This window comes from Festucalex cinctus, chromosome 15 (assembly GCF_051991245.1).
Source record: "Festucalex cinctus isolate MCC-2025b chromosome 15, RoL_Fcin_1.0, whole genome shotgun sequence".
NCBI classification, from domain to species: domain Eukaryota; kingdom Metazoa; phylum Chordata; class Actinopteri; order Syngnathiformes; family Syngnathidae; genus Festucalex; species Festucalex cinctus.
In genome coordinates this window covers 16,361,068-16,383,810 of record NC_135425.1, presented here as the reverse complement: position 1 = coordinate 16,383,810, position 22,743 = coordinate 16,361,068, and the positions used below count along the sequence as shown (strand labels likewise).

General features: G+C 38.1%; 1 protein-coding gene across 1 annotated transcript in view; it reads left to right on the top strand.

Annotated features, from left to right (window-relative positions):
- grin3a (glutamate receptor, ionotropic, N-methyl-D-aspartate 3A) overlaps positions 1–22,743 on the top strand; it is a 50,620-nt gene that overhangs the window by 14,859 nt on the left and 13,018 nt on the right. Inside the window, exons 3-6 of the mRNA XM_077497689.1 lie at positions 12,335–13,004; positions 15,566–15,949; positions 19,664–19,809; positions 22,452–22,567. Coding sequence (XP_077353815.1) covers positions 12,335–13,004; positions 15,566–15,949; positions 19,664–19,809; positions 22,452–22,567 — 1,316 coding nt within the window. The remainder of the gene's footprint in view (positions 1–12,334; positions 13,005–15,565; positions 15,950–19,663; positions 19,810–22,451; positions 22,568–22,743) is intronic.

The following is a 22,743-nucleotide window of genomic DNA, read 5'->3' as shown; positions in this document are numbered from 1 at the left end:
TCTCGGATCTGATGGCTGAGCACCAAGTGCTGCATCATTGGACGTTAATTCACTTGCTCCTGTGGGAAGATTCTTTCAAGGCACATCACTTAGCATTATGATGTGGAAAATAGCTCGAGAGGGACACTTGAGTGTAGTACCAGCAGCAAAGGCAAAGACTCATCCTAGCGCCTCAAGTCCGATCATGTACATTTGTTATTCCAAGATAATAAGCATGCGTGAATATACAGTCTATATTTTCTTTTTTTTCCTTGTATGGAAAAAAAACATTAATTGTGGTCACAATTTGCTTCACACAACTGTCTAAATGTATTTTTAACATTTGACACAATTGTACTTGAGTGGTTAGGAGCTTGACAAATCACAGTAAACAAAATGCTTCAATATTTCGCATAGCTTCGAAACATATCCGACACCTTACCCATGAATTCTTTATTTTGGTTAAAGGGGGTGTTAACAGTGATGAATTAAACATTCATGAATGTGATTGATTTGCGCTTTAGGTTGCAGGAAGAAACTGTGTTATATGCATTATTCATAAATTTGATTTACATTTCACAGAATGTTTAAGAGATGAGAGGCACAAGTCATTTATAATAAATGGAACATTGTCAAAACCGCAAACAAATCTTGGGACAATTAAAGTTCACGATTAAAATTGTATTCTTTGTTGGTGAAAATCATTTTAAATGATTATTTTTATTTATATCCACTTGCTCATTGCTATTATGATAAAAATGTACTTTTACAGATAATACAGAAAAACCTTATAATTTATGAGTTATGGAAAGTTACATTTAATTATTTCACTGCTCTCATTGCACAACATCTTCTGCTGCACACACTTGGGGATAAATGAAGAGTTTGGGAAATCTACTTGAAAAACTTCTTTTCAAATGTCAGAGATAATTTCCACTTTGAAATTCATCACTTGACACTGGGGAACATTTTTTTTTTTTTTTGGTCTGACAGCTGTTTTATCTATTGGGTGTGGAATCCAAAACCAGATTTTCACTATCACGTCAATTTATGAGCTATAGAATCCCTGTTTTCTCAAGAAAATGTAAAAATAAATGTGTGTGTATGTAAACAAAACACTAAGAACAAAAAGAAACGGCATGAAACAAATTAGAACTTGTAGCTGCAGATTCGTCCAATCATATAATTAGCTCTTCTTACTACAGTCTTTCTACAGCCAATCAGTGGAATTTTGATTATTTGGAGACTAAATTGTGGAGAAAAAACTTGACTAGGAAAAAAAGCCTGTTTTTAATCAACATTAAAAACAAAAAAGAAAGTCAAACATAACACATGGACCCCCCCCCCCCCCCCCAACATATTTCCCCAGTGTTATGGTACACCCGGCTAGGAGATGCTCATTGCTTCCATTTCCGCCATACACTCTGCGACACCTCATCATCAACCAAGACAAGAAATTGTTTCCTTTCCAAGAGAGTCAGCAACTCAAAATCATGCTGCAAATGTGCTTCATTTTCACAGCGTATGCTCCGTCAGTGCATCCTGACCTTTTTAAACTAAACAAGCTCATTGATTTATGTTCAGGTTAAAACAAAACAACAACAAAATGCTGCGCTTGTCATTTGCCATTGATAGCTTGAATGTGCACATCACCATATCGGCTCTGCCATTTACGATTGACTTTTTCCAAGCAAATGTCAATGATTTGAAGTCAGCCATGTGCACTGGCTCTCTTAATAAGTTGTTTGTGGTTCATCTTGTGTACTGTACTGTTTTTTCTTATAGCTTTGGAAGTTGACACAATTGATGATGATTAGTAGTCACTTTTCATAAATATCTATTCAAACAATAGTTTCATTTATTGGTATGGGTTTGTACTTTCTGGTGGATTAAATGACATATTTATAAAGTGCCTTTGAATCGTACTGAAATCTCCATCATTTAGTGTTATCTCACCCTTTGATGGATTATCTTATCCTATCTAAATTTTAACAGTAAAGGATACAGCAAACAGGCTCTGATATGATATGATATGATATGATATGATATGATATGATTATGATATGATATGATGTAGGGGTGTAAATTGCCTCGTACCTGACGATTCGATTCGTATCACGATTCATAGGTCACGATTCGATTCGATACCGATAATCCCGATATGAATTTATGTCGATTATTGCGATTTTTATTTTATTTTTTATTTTTTACTCACATTTAGAGAATACTAATCAGTAAACTGTCTCCGGTTCGAGTCCAGGCTCGGACCCTCCTGGGTGGAGTTTGCATGTTCTCCCCGTGCCCGCGTGGGTCTTCTCCGGGTACTCCGGTCTCCTCCCACATTCCAAAGACATGCATGGCAGGTTAATTGGGCGCTCCGAATTGTCCCTAGGTGTGCGTGTGAGTGTGTATGGTTGTTCGTCTCTGTGTGCCCTGCGATTGGTTGGCAACCAGTCCAGGGTGTCCCCCGCCCTACTGCCCAGAGCCAGCTGAGATAGGCGCCAGCAGCCCCGCGACCCTTGTGAGGAATAAGCGGTCAAGAAAATGGATGGATGGATGGATAATCAGTAAACTTGTATAAGTTTTTTTTAGATGAGAAAAGATAACATGAGGAGATTCACCGTACTGTTTTTAAAATAACATTTTTATTTTTTTTCTATTCTTTCTATTCAACGTTTTAGTGATTATTTTCTGCGGACCAATCAAAAGGCAGCATTTCATCAAGAACCTGAACCCCAAAAAAGGGTGCAGAAAATCAAAGAATTGGACAAAAATTAGCTACTGTAGTAGAAATTTTCTTCAAAATGAAACAAAATATTTGATCAAAAAACATGTAGATTTTATTTCCTTTCATGGGCCAAACTAAAAAAAAAAAAAAAAAAAAAAAAAAAAGTTGTAAAAGTAATGACAGAAATTTGGTTTCAGTGACAGACCAAAACAGCTGCCAAGAGAGAATTTTGCAAAAATCAAACTAAAAATTACAGTTAGAGATCTTACACAGAGGAACACTACAATGTACGGCATCTCCTGTGAATACACCAATAAAGCTATTATTGCAGCATCCCCTTGTGAAAAAGTAGATTAGGTACCGCCAAGAGATAAATGTCAGCAGGTTATCTGTTTTTGTTGTTTCCACCTAACGGAGATGACCCCTTTTTATCGTGATTACTTCACAGAGGTGCGTTTTGTACCCTGAATGTGCCGGCTAGCTGAGTTACAAAGATAGAAAATCCTACATAATAAATGTTCCCTCCGTGGCTTGTATTGAACAAGCCTGTGTAAGTAAAACACTTTCCTGTTTGCTCTGAGGATGTGAGATTGTTTAAAAGCCGCCATAAAAGCAGCCCGCGCTTCCTTCCTTGCGTATCTTCTGGCATCGAGAACACAGAGCTGACATGGCAGCCAATGAGGTCGCGATGGTGAGAAAAAGATTTGATTCACCCCGCTGTCACTCTCCAGCTTAAAATACCAGCTTCGCTGCTCCGCTTCAAATGCCATCAGTCTTCCATTTATGAATCGCACAGGAAATAATAAAAACGTCATTTTTATGTGGCGCGTAGGAGCCGTTGATGGCGGCGACCCTGAAAAGAAAGTTACACTTTATGATTACTTGTGAACTTGGGAGTTGAGTTGTGTTTAAAGGGCGAAGCATCCCTCAGCGATAAAAACGAGCTTCCATGCAAATGAGTGAAATGAAGCAGAAGAATGTATTTGCACTAAAATTCCATGAGCATTTACACACAATATAAATCAGGTTTATGACATGGAACACCGCCAAATGTTTGGGTTTTATTATGACCTGCTATAATGTGAATAATCAGGAACAGGAATCTTAATCATACCACATTATTTTACTTAGGTAAAGTCAATGTCATTCAATCTAAATCTTAATATACATTTACATCTCGAAAAATATCCACATGTAGTTGAATATGTACTTTATAAATTACTTTATTAGTTTACAAATTTGTTTTTGCTTTTTTACACACAAAAAATAAATAAATAAAATAAAATCGGGCAGAATTTCCTTATCAAAGTCTTTGGGGATTCAATCCCTACAACATGACTCATCTTTTTTTATGTACTATACTTTTTGTATGGTGTAACTGTTGTATTATTTCCCAGCTTATCAGTATGTTACAATATCCAAACTTCACGATACAACATAATCACAATATGAACCTCATGATATAATAATAATTATCACCATATTGCGGAAATGTTGGCGATATAAAAAAAAGCTCACGATACTCTATAAAAACTCACGATATTATTTAAAAAAAAAAAAAAGCAGAAAACTGAAGAAAAGCACAATATTGTGTTTTTGTAATAATGGGCTGAAGCGGGTGAAAAGCAATATTTTTTTTTGACATGTTGAAAAATGTGTATTTGCTGGTATGATTGAATTTTCTGGAAATGATAACTGTGGAGGAACTCAAACGTATTACGTAGGGCTTGGTATCGATTCTAATTAACTCATTCGATTCCATTTCATTTCAAAAGAGTTCAATTGCACTTCAGTCCGATATTGATTAATTATGGAACATTAATTCTTAAAGGACATGATAAAAGATGGAAAATATCTTCATATTTCTAATTCAATAATGCCAAATATAAATTAAAAAGATTCTGAATTGTCTTAAAGTGCAATAAGTCAGGTCTTTCATAAATGTAAGATCATTTTAAATTCATTCAAAAAAATGGTAAGATACAAGAAAAAGTCCTCTAAAATTGTATTTATGAATTTATGGGGAAAATAAATAATAAAATAATTGATTCATTTGTTTATGAATCGATATCAGAAAAAGGAAAATCAATTCATATTGATTATTCGATTTCTTTAAACTCAGCCCTAGTATTACATTCTCCTTCATCTGACGATTAGCGTGGGTCTTAAATGTAGGTGTCCAAAACATGCCTAATTAAAATCAAGCCGCACTAATAAACTAACCACCAGAGGGTGCTGGAACTGCACAAATGTAACACAACCTGGCATTTTTAACAATGTATTGCTTTTAATATAGCAACACGACGATGACAATATCGTGTCATATTTTAATATCACGATGTCAGGATATTGCCATTGTCTTCATTGTCAATCATTATAGAATAACCGCAAATTGGGCGTGATACCATTGGGCTCCACTTTCTCTGATGAAGAAGCTTTTGAGCGAATGTGTCATCTGTAATGACTAATTTGGTATCCTTTGATTCTTCTGACTGAAGTCAAAGACAACCCTTCACCCCCGCCATCCCACCCCAACCAACGCCCAGTGCTGATGCATAAGAACGAGTGGCGCATCATGTCCCACGAAACCAAAGTTCTGTGATATCGCCACGGACGATCATCACACTTGTCAGCGAGACTCTTGATAGTTTGAGCCATTTTTCTTGTTGTATGTCACAGTGCGTGTTGTAGTTGTGTGAGACAGCGACATCAGGGCTGGCGTCGGAGATGAAAGAGACAACCGTGAGAGGCCATCTTCCAAAATCGTGACTGCGCATCACTGATAAAGTCGACCAACTCAGCTCCTTTCTATTCTCATAGTCTGCAAGTTCATCTTGTCTAGATATCAACAACAATTAACAAGCACGCTGAACAGTAAAACAAGAGCTGAATTCAAGAGAATACAGCTCAGTTTTAATTGACATGAGCAAAAAGATGTTTACATTGTGTGCATTCATACAGGACTCCTTTAAAGGGGAAGTCCACCCAAAAAAAGCATTTCTTCACAATAATCTTTTCTATGCAGCTCCACTAGTCTAAACACGGTATTCTGATTCATATTCTGTTAGTGGAATATGAGTTAAGCAGGAAAATCCAGCAGTTTTTATCAACATCAGAAGGCGGCCATTTTGCCACTTGCTGTCGAGTGAAAATGGCATCACAATTGCTGAGATCTTAGGTAACAGCCAATCACAGCTCAGCTTCAGAAAACAGTTGAGCTGTGATTGGAGCGTTTCCTGAGCCATGAGCAACTGTGATGTCATCTTCAGTCGACAGCAAGTGGCAAAATGGCTGCCCACTGATATGGATAAAAACATCTGGACTTTACTGCATAACTCGTATTCCACAAATGTAATATTAATCAGAATGTCATGTTTAGACTAGTGAGGTCACAGATAACATATTATTGGTAAGAAATGTTTAAAGTTGACTTCCTCTTTTGTCATGTTTTGGTTCTGTGGAGTTGGAATTTTGTTTTCTTTTGGTGTTTTTGGGTGTGTTTCTGCGGTTGGTGGTTTTGTCATGTATTCCTCGCTTCTTCCCTTGTCTCGTTATGTCTAACCACGTCCACCTGAGTGTGTCTTCCCTTCCCAGTGTGTGACCAATCACTGCCCTCAGCCAATTGTGTTTCCCCCAGGTGTGCATCCTTAGGTCATTAATGCTGATGTTACGTGGGTCATGCTGGGTCTCGTCTGGTAAGTTTGCAAGTCAAGTTCTGTCAAGTCAAGTTCTGTCACATCAAGTCGAGTCCTGTCAAGTCAAGTTCTGTCAAGTCCAGTCAAGTTGAGTTCTGTCAAGTCCAGTTCTTTCAAGTCCAGTTCTGTCAAGTCCAGTCGTGTCCAGTTCTGTCAAGTCTAGTCACGTCACATCCTGTCACGTCCAGTTCTGTCAAGTCAAGTCCAGTTCTGTCAAGTCAAGTCCAGTTTTGTCAAGTCCAGTCACGTCACGTCCTGTCATGTCCATTTCTGTCAAGTCAAGTCCAGTTTTGTCAAGTCCAGTCACGTTACCTCCTGTCACGTCCAGTTCTGTCAAGTCACGTCCAGTTTTGTCAAGTCCAGTTTTGTCAAGTCCAGTCCTGTCACGTCCAGTTCTGTCAAGTCACGTCCAGCTCTGTCAAGTCCAGTTTTGTCAAGTCCAGTCCTGTCACGTCCAGTTCTGTCAAGTCAAGTCCAGTTTTGTCAAGTCCAGTCACGTTACATCCTGTCACGTCCAGTTCTGTCAAGTCAAGTCCAGTTTTGTCAAGTCCGGTCACGTTACATCCTGTCACGTCCAGTTCTGTCAAGTCATGTCCAGTTCTGTCAAGTCCAGTTTTGTCAAGTCCAGTCCTGTCACGTCCAGTTCTGTCAAGTCAAGTCCAGTTTTGTCAAGTCCAGTCACGTTACATCCTGTCACGTCCAGTTCTGTCAAGTCATGTCCAGTTCTGTCAAGTCATGTCCAGTTCTGTCAAGTCCAGTTTTGTCAAGTCCAGTCCTGTCACGTCCAGTTCTGTCAAGTCACGTCCAGCTCTGTCAAGTCCAGTTTTGTCAAGTCCAGTCCTGTCACGTCCAGTTCTGTCAAGTCAAGTCCAGTTTTGTCAAGTCCAGTCACGTTACATCCTGTCACGTCCAGTTCTGTCAAGTCATGTCCAGTTCTGTCAAGTCCAGTTTTGTCAAGTCCAGTCCTGTCACGTCCAGTTCTGTCAAGTCAAGTCCAGTTTTGTCAAGTCCAGTCACGTTACATCCTGTCACGTCCAGTTCTGTCAAGTCATGTCCAGTTCTGTCAAGTCCAGTTTTGTCAAGTCCAGTCCTGACACGTCCAGTTCTGTCAAGTCAAGTCCAGTTTTGTCAAGTCCAGTCACATTACATCCTGTCACGTCCAGTTCTGTCAAGTCATGTCCAGTTCTGTCAAGTCCAGTTCTGTCAAGTCCAGTTTTGTCAAGTCCAGTCCTGTCACCTCCAGTTCTGTCAAGTCAAGTCCAGTCATGTCACATCCAGTTCCATCTGGTCGAAGTCATGGTTTACCTGCCCACTTATCAATAAATCACTACGTTGCTCATTTCCTGTCTGATCAGTCTCCTCACTTTGGGTCCACATCTCTCACTCCACCCACAAACTGTGACACCTTTAAGGGCGTCAATGCCTTTCCCACAAATTTTTCTAAACAAGTTAGTTGTTATTCATTTTCACTAGCTTGTGGGCTTCCTTTGTTCCCAAGTCGTGTGACCAAGATGACTTTCATAAATGGAATTTCTTTCATCAATAAAACATTTTTTCAAGTACCGGTGTGCGGCCCGATAGTTGGGGACCCCTGCTTTCCGTCATTAAGTCCTGCTGGCAGCATTGCAGAGGTGTGAAGCGCCTTTTAGACAATGGATGACTGCATTTGCTTCTCACCTCCATCCCGACAAGCGTGGAGAAGAGCATGTGTTCGTGCGTGCCTGTGTACACACCTTGTATGTTAAGGTCAAGCGTTTGGGTTTGGGCAAGCAGGGAATTGACTTCATTGTTATGTCCACTGGTGTGATGGAAAACATGAGTGTGCGCGTGTGTTGGTGTGCGTGTCAGTTCTGGTTCCTGACAGCCTCGGACAGCCAGTAGCATGGCTCACTGAGAGACATGGCGTGATCATGGGGGCATGCTCTGTCCTCTGCTGTAATACTCACTTTCACACAAACACGCACGGAGGCCACCAAGACTGCACACCTCAATTTTAGATGTGGTTCGAAATGAAACTTTATAACTGAAATAATATTTAAACAGATACAGCATTGTAGCACAACAGAATTGTTGAAATTCTTTTTAACAAGCACTTGTTGCCAGGTAGAGTCCCACATTGGCCGTTTGATCGGGTTGATGTATACCCGTAGACGAAGATCATCCAAAACAACACATTCATTCAAATTAATAATAATAATAATAATAACAATAATAAATTAATATTAGGCAATCCCCCTCGTTATCCTCTTTTAAAACACGTCTTAAAACCACGTCTGTATTCTTTGGCTTTTGGCGCACCATGAGACTTGTTTTTGGTGTTTTGTGGTGTGTATGAGTTTGATGTTTAGTCTACTTATTTATGTATTTATTTATCTCTTTATTCACTACTTCTTATTTATTTACTGATGTAAAATGTATTTACTTGTAAAACAAAACAAAACAAAAAAACAACAACCTGTATTCGCACTTCAAAATGTTTACTTTGTTCTTGTTTACTGCAAAACTGATGTTTATGTACAACACTTTGTATACAGCAATGCCTGTTCTTAAAGCGCTTTATAAATAAAGTTGAGTTGAGGTCAAATATTAGGCAAATACAGCTCTGTATTAAATATAAAGTAAACATAATGTGTATGAATCACCACTATGACCACTTAATCACAACCACTATTTTTCAGAGCAATACCAGTACGAGTACCCATTTCTCACATGCTTGTCGATACAGATACCAAGGACAGATACCACTAGTACTAGAGCTTGCTGATGAACTGATTATATATCAGCTGTGTTGGAAAAGGGAAACATCCAAAACCTGCAGGACACCGACCCTCGAGGACCGAGTTTGCCCAGCCCTGATTTAAAGCCATATGAAATTGTTCAAATATAAAAATAAATAAATAAATAAAAGATGGATATGTCCTTCTTTTTCTGTTATGTATCCGAGCCTCAGTATTGGAAAATATTCAGAATCAAGTAACTTGGACTTGGGTGCAAAAAAATTGTGATCATAACATATGGTGAACATTTTAAGCTAACATGACCTTAAACATGTACCTAATCTCAAGTCATTGCTCATTTCTTGCCGTGAGACCGTTTCATGTTGTCCTCACGAGTGGATTGATTTCACACCGCTGCAATGATGTGACAGATGTCCGCAAGGCTGAGAAGTGACATGTTTAAGGTAAACACAGATAAGAAGCCCCTTTTCACACCGGCCGTTCCAAGCTTGCCTTCTTATCCACTCCCTGTCCTGTGTGTGTAAGCTACCGATGTGCGATAGGGGGTTTACGTTAACCAGCAAATTTGCTGTCTTCCCGGCTTAACAGAGGTGGGATGCAGCCGGTGGATAAGCAGAGAGTGAAGATTATCACCCATGACTTATTTCCTACGGTCTCTTGCGTTGAAAGCAAATGATGCTGCTGTGTTGACGTCACCATACATTTAGTTATCGCAACGCGAGGCGAGTATTGCGTACTTCGGCGGGAGCAGTGTCTCGCTTTGGTGACTTCTGTCTGAAAGACAGCCAAATCATTCTCGGCTCTGCTGTTACGCGTCTGAAACACCAATTTACTGGGAAGTCGGTGTGAAATTGGCTTGTGTCTGTTGCTGATGCTGTTGACAGCTCTCCATCTATTTTCTATACTGCTTATTCTGTTCACTGTCACGTGGAAGGTGGCGGTGACTTATTTGGTGGGGTACAACCACGACAGTCTCCGCCGAATCCCTGGAGTTCGATCGATTTTGGGGTTTTGCCTCATTTCTGAGTACAATAAGCAATAGACAATGGATAGATTATTGGTGCCGATATTTGGCATTTTGACAAATATCGGCATCGGCATTTTTATGAATCTGAAAGCTAGTATCTCACAGAGCGGCGAATGCTTGCAAACGTAGCACACTTAGGGTTTTCATCAGGATTTGTAAGATGTTCACAGATAGGGATGTAACGATATCCAAACAGCACGATACGTTATTATCACGATATGAACGTCACGATACGATAATTATCACAATATTGTGGGGGGGATTAAAAAAAGATCACAATATTGTAAAAAAGAAAAAAAAAAAAAGAGCTCATACTAAAAAAAAAAGCACAATATTGTGCTTTTGTACATAATAGCAATGCATATAAAACCTCTACAATCTCTAATAACAATATTGAGGCACTTACCGTATTTTCCACAGCATTATAAGGCGCACCTTCATTGAATGACATATTTTAAATCTTTTTACATATATAAGGCGCACTGCATTATAAGGCACACCTTCAATGAATGACATATTTTAAAAACCTTTTCCATATATAAGGCACCACAGTAGAGGCTGAGGTTACGTTATGCATCCATTAGATGGTGCTGCGCTAAAGGGAAGGTCAACAAAACAGTCAGACAGGTCAGTCAAACTGTATTAATAGATTACAAACCAGATTTCTGACAACTCCATTCACTCCCAAAATTAGTAAACAGCTGTTTTATTATTTTCTCTGAGGTAAAGTATTAATATTAGCTAGCGATCCAAGATGGCGGGATCTTCTGCGCATGCGCGTCACGGATCGTCCAGGGTCACCGATAGTGTCTTGACAGCGAGACCTGTTGCGGCTCAATATTGATCCATATATAAGGCGCACTGGATTATAAGACGCATGGTCAGCTTTTGAAAAAATTGAAGGCTTTTAGGTGCGCCTTATGGTGCGGAAAATACGGTACTTGCTTATGCAAGCACACATTGATCGCTTCACAAGCAAATTAGGTTCCCCTTCATCTGACAATTATCATAGATTTTAAACATAGAAGGCCAAAACATCCCTAATGAAAATTACATTGCACTAATAAATTAGCCACTAGAGGGTGCTAGAACTGCACAAATGGAAATCAACCTGACTTTTTTAACAAATGTGTTTCTTTTATATATTGTGAACATGACAACGACATTGTGGCAGTTTTAATATCACGATATCACGATATTGCCCATATCGTGACATCCCTATTCACAGACAGTTTTTCCTTGTCGCAAAGACATTTCAAACATATTCAGACAATTTTTCACTGTCAGCAAAGATCTTTTGAAACCTTTTACGAACCCTCACGACAACCCAAAATTAACTACATTTGCATGTACTGTATGTCGTTCAGTGAGATACAGGGAAATTTGATGTATTTAAATTTCCACTTTATTAGAAAAAAAATGCTGACACTGGGAAAACCTGACTTTTTATTTTAAAAATTAAAATAAATTAAAGGTGCAATGTACCGTTTAAAAGGTAATGTTAAAGGTTGTTCTAAATCATGCATGCTGCACCAATGCCCAGATGAGTATGAAGAGCCCTGATTGCACCTATTAGCTTTTATCTTCACTTTATAATAAAGTGTGCGGACCCTGCTCACTCCACAGTTTCTTTGGGGAGGGGAGGGGCGGAGTTTTTCTTATCTCATTTGAAGTCATGTCTTCATTTGTCAACTGTGGCTTTTGCTTTAAGATCATGCACGTACATGAGCCTGACAGATGCTGCAGTTACACTTTGGGCCAGAGGTGGCAGTCAGGAGTAAAAAACTGACAAACTGCACATAGATCCTTTAAGAAATAATGTTGACATTTTGGAAAACTTTAGGGAGCTCTTTATTTGATTATTATTTTTTATTTAGCTTTACATATGCTGATGAGCCTGGAAGCTCTTTGCAATTTTTGTTAAAAATTTTAAACAAAGCTGTCAATTCTTTAAATGTTTAAAATCAAAAGGGTTTTCTATTTTAATTTTGACGCTATATCTTTTACTGCAAATGAATATCGGCTTGAAATATGGTTATCGGTCTCCTTGACTACTAATAATCGATATCGGCCTTGAAAAAAAACACATTGATCAATCACTAATGTTAACCCTCATTCAAGTTTCTCTTCCCGCGATTAATTGATATTTCTGTTTCCTCCCCTTCAGATTTCTTTCCAACACATCCTTTGAGGGCCAGAGCGGCTTTATATCCAGAGAGCGTCAGAGCCAAAATGTCATCTCAGAGGCCCATCACTACATCTGGTCGCTCCAGCTGGACCCTCTGGGCCAGCCAACCTGGACGAGACTCGGACGTTGGCGCAGAGGGAAAGTCCTGATGGACCAGGGGGCTTGGACGAGCCGCCAGGGTTCCGGCGTGGGGGGCGACTGGCGCAGACCCAGCAGGCTCCATTTGCGAGTGGTCACACTGGTGGAGCACCCGTTTGTGTTCACCCGGGACGTGGACGGAGACGGGCTGTGTCCTGCCGGCCAGTTGTGCCTCGACCCGCTCACCAATGACTCGGCGGTTTTACAGAGTTTTTTCCAAAATCTTGCCGGACCAAATGGATCGGTCCCCACAGAGTCGAAGAAATGCTGCTATGGTTACTGTATTGACTTGCTGGAGAAGCTGGCAGAGGATATGGGATTCACCTTTGACCTCTACATTGTTGGAGATGGGAAATACGGAGGCTTTAAGAACGGTCGCTGGACGGGATTAGTGGGCGACCTGCTCAGCGGTGCTGCTCACCTCGCTGTGACGTCTTTTAGCATTAATTCAGCGAGGAGCCAAGTCATTGACTTCACCTCGCCCTTCTTCTCTACCAGCCTGGGAATTCTGGTCAGTTTTCTCTTTTTATTTCACTCTGCTTTGTTTCATCGTCTGTCATTGACCTCACCTCAACCCGCTCTCATCACTAAGCTGCTGGTCACCATCTTTCAGACACAGACTTTTGTACTCAATGCCTTCCAATTGTCCACATGAGGTTGGATTGGTCTTGACCTCAGTGGCTGACAAAAAGTGTTGTGATTACACTGGCTTCGTAATCTGATTAAATGCACTTTACAAAAATGAATGTTTTGATTTATTTCCTGGTATATCCTCACAAATCTATCAATGCATCTGTTTGTCGAATTTAAGTATCTCTGCAATTAATTTCCAATTGCTCTACTAGATTTTGAGAGCTCATAAGTGATTACTTAATGTGTGTTCTTACAAGTTTGTTTGTTGAGTTACTTCATGGCTACTAATTAGCACAAAGGACTACGCTTCGGTATACGCTTCGGAAATAATTAGTGTTGCAAAATTTCCCAATCTGTAGGAATTTATGAGAATATAAAGGAAAATTTACAAAATTGAAGGTTGGCCCTCAAAAGGGAACTTAAAGGATTACTTGACTCATTTAGTAATTTTCAGCAGTAAAAAGTAGTGCTGTCAAAGTTAAAGCGTTAACTAATTAATTAATCACAAAAAAATTAGCGCATTAATCATTGTATTACCACAAATTAATCACACTGTTAATTTTGACCCCAGATGATCCTTTTTAGCCGACAGCGGTGGTTACGTTAAAGTAGCTGTTGGAGTTTGAGCAATAAACATAACTACATGCATTAAAGTAAAGCATTTAATAAATGTTTACATATGCCATAGGTCATTTTTTCCCATTATGAAAAATAATTGATTGATTAGAAAAAGCAGGATGAGCGTGTTGCAGTGAATATAAATTTTTGAAGACGTCCTCATAACATTAAATGTCGGGAAAAAAAACACATAACTGGTGCGGTTCAAATTTATCAAATTTAGCCGGCAAAATATGTTGGGGAAAAAAAGCCTTTTTTAATCAGTGATTAATCACGATTAATCAAAATTCTAAGATGTGATTAATCTGATTAAAAAATTTAATCGTTTGACAGCTCTAGTAAAAAAGTTAATATTTTATCTATAATTAATGTGGTAACGTCATTATTTTTCACGTACAATTAATACCTTTAAAAAGTAATTTTTCTACTTGCTGTTGACTGATGATCACATCACCTGTGCAGAGGAAGTAAGTAATGACCAATCGTGGCTCAGTTTACTGACCAAACAGGTGAGCCATAATTGGGCGTTACCTACTTCCTCAGCACAGGTGATGTCATCATCAGTCGACAAGTAGAAAAATTACTTTTCAAAGGTATTAATTGTACATGAAAAATAGTGAAGTTATCATTCTGGACAAAATATTAACTTTTCACTGCTGAATTTTTTCAATGAGTCAAGTAACCCATTTCAATATAGTTGGGAAAAAATATTGTAGAATAATTGGGTTAAAAATCCATCCATCCATCCATTTTCTTAACCGCTTGTTACTCACAAGGGTCGCACAAGGGTCACAAGCCTATCCTAGCTGGCGTTGGGCAGTAGGCGTCTAAGTTTCCAACTTAGAACGATCATGAGATTTTGCAACCCTAAAAATAACACATTTGCTCAGATTATGTCTAATCATATGTTTGTATTATATGTTGTTGATATTACGATGGGGCTACAAAAATTGTTCGACACAAAATTTTCTTCTTCGAAACAGGGAAAGGGTTGTTTTCCCGAGTAATCGATGGAATAATGGATAAGATCATCAATTCTGAAGAGATTTTTTAGCGACAGCACTAATTATTATTAATAATTACTTTCATTTATGAAGACACTGATCATCATGTTGGTGACACGATCTAGTTTGTTGTTCAGTGAGATGCATTCCACTTTAATAATGTTTGTTAAAGGGATACTTCACTTATTTAGCCCATTATAGCAATAAAACATTAATATTTTGTCTATAATTAATTTGATACTTTCATTATTTTTCACGTACAATTACGGTAGTACCTTTAAAAAACACATTTTGCAACTTGCTGTCGACTGAAAATGACATCACAAGTGCTCAGGTAACCAATCACAGCTCACCTGTTTTCTAGGTTTGGTCATGTGACATTCACAAGCTGAGCTGTGATTGGTTACCGGAGCCCTTGTGATGTCATTTTCAGTCGACAGCAAGTTGCAAAATGTGTTTTTAAAGCTACAAATTGTACATGAAAAATAATGAAAATATCAAATTTATTATAGGCAAAATATTAATGTTTGACTGCGCTAAATAAGTAAAGTATCCCTTTAACATTAATTTTAATGAGGGGGAGTGGTGACATAAATCTACAGTTTAGTCAAAATTAATCAGAATGATTTAGTTACTACTGTGCAGTTATTTGATAGTAATTTATTTTATTTAGATAAATCTTGTACAAGAATTTGGCCATAGCCAGGTAGGATTTTTCTTATACATGAATGTCACAATTATTGAAATGTAACTTTGAATGGCCTAGTGTGAGTACGCCCTAAAAGTGACTTTTTTTTTGTTCTGTTTGTGTGTTAAGGTTCGCACCCGTGACACCGCAGCACCCATCGGGGCCTTCATGTGGCCTCTCCACTGGTCAATGTGGCTCGGCATCTTCGTCTCCCTCCACGTCACCGCCATCTTCCTCACCTTGTACGAGTGGCACAGCCCATTCGGCATGACGCCACGCGGACGCAACCGAGATCGCGTCTTTTCCTTCTCCTCGGCCCTCAACGTGTGCTACGCTATACTTTTTGGGAGAACCGTCGCCATCAAGCCTCCCAAGTGCTGGACGGGCCGTCTGCTGATGAACCTTTGGGCTATTTTCTGTCTCTTCTGCCTGTCCACCTACACCGCTAATCTGGCGGCGGTCATGGTTGGTGAGAAGACCTATGAGCAGCTGTCAGGGATCCATGACCCAAAGGTATTAGTCACATTAAACGGGTTGACTGACTTGACACTGATGCTGTATAGCGGCACACTCACATGAGTTGCATGCAGGCTGCATGATTTCATTTCCTACTCAGTGACAGCCGACAGTGCCTTTCTGTTAGATGTCATCCCTGCAAATGGAAACAGGATAAGCAGAATGGAAATTTTTATTTTCCAATTTAGAAGTTTTGTAAGGTAGGCTTTGTTGAAACGCTGGACTACCAATCTAGTCAACCCAATACAAGCCTACTGACAGAGCTGTGATTTTTATCAAATATAAATTGAATTGAGCTGTTTATATGGTTCTGGTACATTCTTAGACTTTAGAATTCTTTGTTGTCATTTGGATCATTTTTATCGACATGCAGTTCGTTCATTTTTTACCTTTTTTACTTTTATGGGATGAAGCTGAATGCAGACATCCCAAAAACATAAATTAATAAATGATAATAATAATAATAATAATTAGGGATGTTCGATACCACTTTTTTTCAGACCGATACTGATACTCAGACCCTCAGTACTCACTGATACCGAAACCAACTGCCGATACCAGTAGTACATTTTGACAAATAAAAAAAATCACTAAAAGATATTTTTAAACAAATATATCTCCTTTAATTTTGAAAAAAAAAAAAAAAAAAACAGCACAGTCACTCTTCAATAATCTTAACGCTCAAAATAAAACACAAAAATGCTCTTTTAGTTTAAGATTCACAATTTTGAAGTATTTCCAAACCGGTGAAGTTTTGGTGAAAAACTGCTGCAAGTTACAGGCAAGGAGGAGTCACTTAACGTCTTCCCCCTCTGCCATCGGTCACTTGTACTCGTCTGCGTCACGAGTACTCGAGTACTTGAAAAAAGGCTGCTATCGGCCCAATACCGATACCTGGTATCGGTACTCACCCATCCCTATTAATACTACTACTACTACTACTACTACTACTACTACTACTAATAATAATAATAATAATAATAATAATAATAATAATAATTAGGGATGGGCGAGTACCGATACCGGGTATCGGTATCAAGCCGATACCAGCCTTTTTTCAAGTACTCGAGTACTTGTGACGCCGACGAGTTCAAGCGACCGATGCCGGAGGGGAAAAAAAAAATGACGGTGAGTGAGTCCTCCTTGCCTGTAGCTGGCGCTACCCTTCAGCAAATCATGAGAATCACTACCTGTTTTGACAACAATGAACCCACGAGTATGTCTGCGTTTTTCACTAAAACTTCACCGGTTTGGAAATATTTCAAAATTGACGAGGACGAACCAGACATTGCAGAATGTGAACTTTGCGGCATAAGACTCGCAAGAGGCGGAATGAAGAGTGCATCGTTCAATACTAGAAACATGCTAAAAACACCTCAAGGCTAAACATTTATTACAAGTGACTTCTAAACTACAAAAACATTTTTTTGTGTTTTATTTTGAGCGTTAACACGATTGAAGAGTGACTGTGCTGTTTTTTTCTTTCAAAATTAAAGGAAATATTTTTGTTTAAAAATATATTTTAGTGATTTTTATTAATTTATCAAAATGTATTACTGGTATCGGCACTTGGTATCGGTAAGTACTGAGGGTCTGAGTATCGGTCTGAAAAAAGTGGTATTGAACATCCCTAATAATAATGAATAAGACAAAAACTGACGTGTTTTTTACGTTTATGGGATGAAGCTGAATGCAGACATTCCAAAAATGTAAAAATGTTAAAAACATTTTTAAAAAAAAGACAAAAATAGACATACGTGTTTTTCACAGGACAGCGACGATTTGTAAAATACTATTTTGAAAATACTACTCACCATGAGGTGTTTATTAGCATTATAAGTATGAACACATTTTTATCATTTGAAATATTCATGGGCTTTACCTGCATGGAATAAACTCACTATAAAAACTTTCTTCCCAAACTTCTTGCTAACTTTGTTTTTCCACTCTTCAGCGAGGGATGCTCTCAACTTGTCATCCAAAATCCGATCATTCTTCTCTTTTTGTTTTTTCAGCCCCTTTTTGGGTCAATGTTGAAATGTTTTAGCAGTGTTTTAGTTTGACTCGTGTGCAGGCAGTGTGGGTTCAGTTTCCACTCAGTGACAGTGGGAATGGTTGTTTGTCTCTATAATGTATGCTCTGTGACTGACTGGATGGAGTCTGCCTTCTGTCCCAAGTCAGGTGGGATAGGCTCCAAAACTCCCATGACTTTGAACAGATTACAACATTATGAAAATAGATGGAAGAATAGATTGTATTCTTGCAACCAATGTCAATTATACACATTATTTTCGCAAATAGCAAGCAAACAACACCATCCACAGTCATGGTTTAATAAAATTAAACGCACATACTGTATATTCAGAATCATACCCATTATACAAACAGGAAGAAACCGAAGTAAAAATTGTTTAGATTTGCGAAGAACTTTGAGATTTTTGTGTCATTGTGTGTTTTAGATATGACGGCTTTGGATTGGCTGAGCTAGCAAACGCATGAGATAGGAGGGATTTCCAAACTTTTTCGTTTGAGGGCCACATACAGAAAATCAGAGGGGTTTAGTCCTAAAATTGGGTTTAGTCCTAAAAATTGTACAAATAATTTATTAGTGCTTTTGCATATTTAGAAAAATGCTACAGTATATAAACCAATTTAGTGGTAATATGGCAGTAGGGTTATTATATTTTTGGAATTTTTCATTTTAGTTAGTTTTTATTAGTTTTCAGGGTGGTTCTGTTTTTATTAGTTAAGTTCTTTAAAAAATGCTTAGTTTTAGTTTAGTTTGTTAGTTTCAGTATTAGTATTAGTTTGTTTTTTTTAATGTGTCTTACTTGTGCGCAATATTTAAAAAAAAAAAAAACATAGGAGTGATGTCATCTGAAGGTACTTTTCTATTGGCTGCTGCTATATGATGTCACTTCTGTGTGACATACTTTCAAAGGTCATTATTCCGGTTTATAACAAAATAAATCTTTCTAAAAATCACATTTAAAATCATCCCCAAAGGCTCATGCATTAAATTAATTACCAAAGACTATGTTTGCTATAATTATAGTTACTTTTAGTTTGTTTTGTAAACATAAAATGTAGTTTCAGTTAGTTTTCGTTTTTTAAAAAGCATTTTCGTTTTTATTTTATTAGTTTTTTTTTTCTTTTGTTTTTTTCATTAGTTTTAGTTTACTAAAACAACCTTTTAATGGCACCTGTTTTCGATACTCTCCCTTCTTACTGTGACCATCTCCAAACATTCTTGTTTTGTTTAGTTTATTTGAACTGGGGGCCGCAAATGGCCTCCGGGCCGTAGTTTGGACACACCTGGAGTACACTATTAGCAAAGAAAACAAAATAGCATCATCTAATTTATTAACCTTTTTTCACTAAAACTTGAGCCTGCTTGTTTTCATTTTTTTTTTGTTAAAAAAAAAATCTTCAATTGCCACTGATCACGTTTGAAAACTTTCCTCAGTCGGATATGTTACCCTATTTGAGGTAATACAGTAAAAAAAAATCAACAGTGGCTCACTGCAAAAAAAAAAAAAGCAAAAAGAAACTTTTAGATCACTTATTTCCTTTTAATGCTAAATGCAGGTACTCTAATAATCTAGAAAATGTTGCGTAACTGTAGAAAATCAATAGCAGACTGAAGTAGGTGGGGGGGGGGGGGGGGGGGTTGATATTAAAGCTTAAATGTCTCCCCTATCTTTCTTGCAGTTGCACCATCCCTCTCAGGGATTCCGATTTGCTACAGTGAGAGAAAGCAGCGCTGAGGACTACGTCAAAAAGAGTTTTCCTGAGATGCACGAGTACATGCGACGATACAACGTCCCGGCGACGCCGGACGGCATACACAATCTCAAGTAATTCCATTTTTTGCATACTAACATGTAATTCATATATACAAATATGATATTTGCACAGTCATGATCCAGCAGCTTTCTTAGGAGATGGTTTATTGTCTCTGGAAATATCACATAAATGTCAAGTGAAAGGGAATGAAAAGGGAAAAAAAAAACAATGCTGCTGTCATCTTCTACTGCGAGTCTGCCTTCACTTCACATTCAGCTCCTATCTTCTTCTTTTTCGGCACCCCCAACACCGCCATCGCTGTCATCCTAAGCTGCTTCGACATTCCACCGGCGTCCCCACTGAGCAAAGCAAAAATAAAGTGAGAAATGGCAGCTTGGATACAAACAGAGGTTGGAGAGAACACAATTTAAATGGATGAAACAAGTTTTTTTTTTTCAGCTGAGCCTCTCAAATGCTGATTAGAAGGTTCAAGGAAAATGTCAACCTTAGGAAATTACAGCTCAGGAGCCGGAAATGTGCAACTTAAAGATTCACGCCCCAAACGAAACGACTAGTTATTCTTATCAGTCACGTAATATTATAATAATAACATTGCGGCGTTGCTGTGTGCTTGCCAGATGAATGACATTGTCGACTCAATTCTCCACTGATAGCAGCAAAAACGTTTTTCACCCCGTTTCCTCTTTATAACAGACGCTCGAAATCCTAACTGCAGCTAATTCGCAGCGCTATTACTGGATCATCATCAACGCTCATACAACAGCCACATCAGGTTGGAGGACATATTAGAATGGCGCCGCCGATGTTATCACCTCCATCAGGATTGAGATTTTCATGGCTCAACTGGCTGATGATGAATACAAAACAAAGCAATTTCAAGCACAGGTTTTTCTTATTAACCTGCCTGCAAGCATCAAGATGCAAAGACGTTAGCGCAATCAACCTCACAGATGTAGCACGAATAGAACTGCTCCCCTCCCGCATTGTATCCAATGAAGCAATGCTACAGAAATGTTGATGCAATTGCAAACTGGGGTAATGTGGCTTTTGTGTGTGTGCTGGGTTTAAAAGATCATGTTAACAAGAAATGAAATGCTCTTATTTGAAAACCTGTCAAACAAGCATTTAGGCTGTTGGAGATAATAAGGATGTTTTTTTTTGTTCTTCTTTTAACCTAAAATTGCATTTGAGTATTTTATGTTAGTTCTCTATACTGATTGTATGTATTAGAGTTGGGTGAAAATACTTTTTTTTTTTTTCACGAAAAAATTGGGGAGAAAAGGGGGGGGGGGGGATCCAAAATATGAAAAAAATATTGAGAAGAAAAATACTGCCCTATATCATTGTGCAGCGGGAATATTTCATTTTTTTTTATTTTTTTTTTCCAGATTTGGAATGATATGCCAAACATATAATACCTCATAATATTAAAATTTTGAGTGAGTTGATTTTTGTGAGAAAAAAAAAAAGAAAAAAGTTCTTGCACCTAGTTAATGTTGGTTTCTTGTTCCTCAATTTTGTGCCGTCCTTGAATGGAAATTTTTTGCAAGTGCGATTGAGTGATTAATTTGTTTGCATCACACCCTTTGCTGGAAGGTTAGGGGTTAGGATCGTGTATCTTTTATACAAGCGTTAGAAAAAATGTTAAAATATGATGGATATTTAAAGCTTTGCACGTATTCACATATTTTGTTCATATTTAAAATAGCAACTTGCTAAAACACCTCAAGGCTAAACATTTATTACATTTATTTATTTTTTGTCATATATCTGGTTAGGAAATGCGTGGCCCTATGTGGCCCCCAAGTAGCACTGATGTAAAATTGTGGCCCCTTCCAGCATTCAAGTGTTTCAGGAATATACAATTCACAAATGAAAGTGACAAATTAACTCTCAACTCAACTCAACTTTATTTATAAAGCACTTTAAAACAAGCATTGCTGCATCCAAAGTGCTGTACATGGAACAGAACTCGATCATGTAGTAAAAAAAAAAAAAAAAAAAAAAAGTTAATAAAGTTGATATCAATAAATGAATAAGAAGTAGGTGAGTGAATGAGTGAATAAATAAATAAACAAATTAATTAATTAATCAAGTGTTATGTTAACTCATTCAAACCCAAAAACGTATAAATAAGTTTTTTAATATTTTGTCCTTCCCTACCAAAAACGTTTTTTTTTTTTTTTTTTAAATGCTAGAGCATACAGGATGCTTGATACAGCTTCTGACCTGAAAAGGTCGCTTAAAGCAATGGTAGTTATTACAAAAAAAGCCAGCAGTTGGCAGCAGAGTATAAGAGATCAGCCAGTGTCATGCTTTTTTTGCCAGTGTTTTCAACAGGTTTTTGAATAATGATGCTAATTGCTGCAAAACGGAAACCGTTACAAATACCTTTTTTTGTTTTTACTGATGAAAGAAGAGACTTTCTTTTTGGTAGGTTCCATGTTTTTATAGCAATAGAACACAATATTTTGTGGGCCTTGCAAAAATCAGTCCAAATCCAGTTGTTTCAGTGAGAATAGCTGGGAATGAATGAGTTAAAGTGGTTTATTTAAATGTACAATAGTTCTGTTTAAAATGATTTTTGTGCACTTCCCCAGCAAATTGTAAGATAACACAGTGAAGGTGTTCCCTTATAAATGATGGTGGAACAACCTGGTATATTCTATATTTTATTGTTTTGCGTTTAAAGGGCGGACCCCCAGAAACTGGACGCGTTCATCATGGACAAAGCTCTGCTGGACTATGAGGTCTCCATTGATGCAGACTGCAAGACGTTGACGGTCGGCAAACCGTTTGCTATAGAAGGTAGGAAAACTTTCAAAGTTTTCTTTCCTCCAATTATCACTTTCAATCCATCAATTTTTCAAAGGTGTCGGGGGCATGAGTGTCCAGAAGCCAGCCCTAATATCAATCAGCCAGCCTTTAACAGTGTTAATCTTCTGGCTTTCAAAAGCTTATAGTCCACGCAGTGTCTTGTTAAT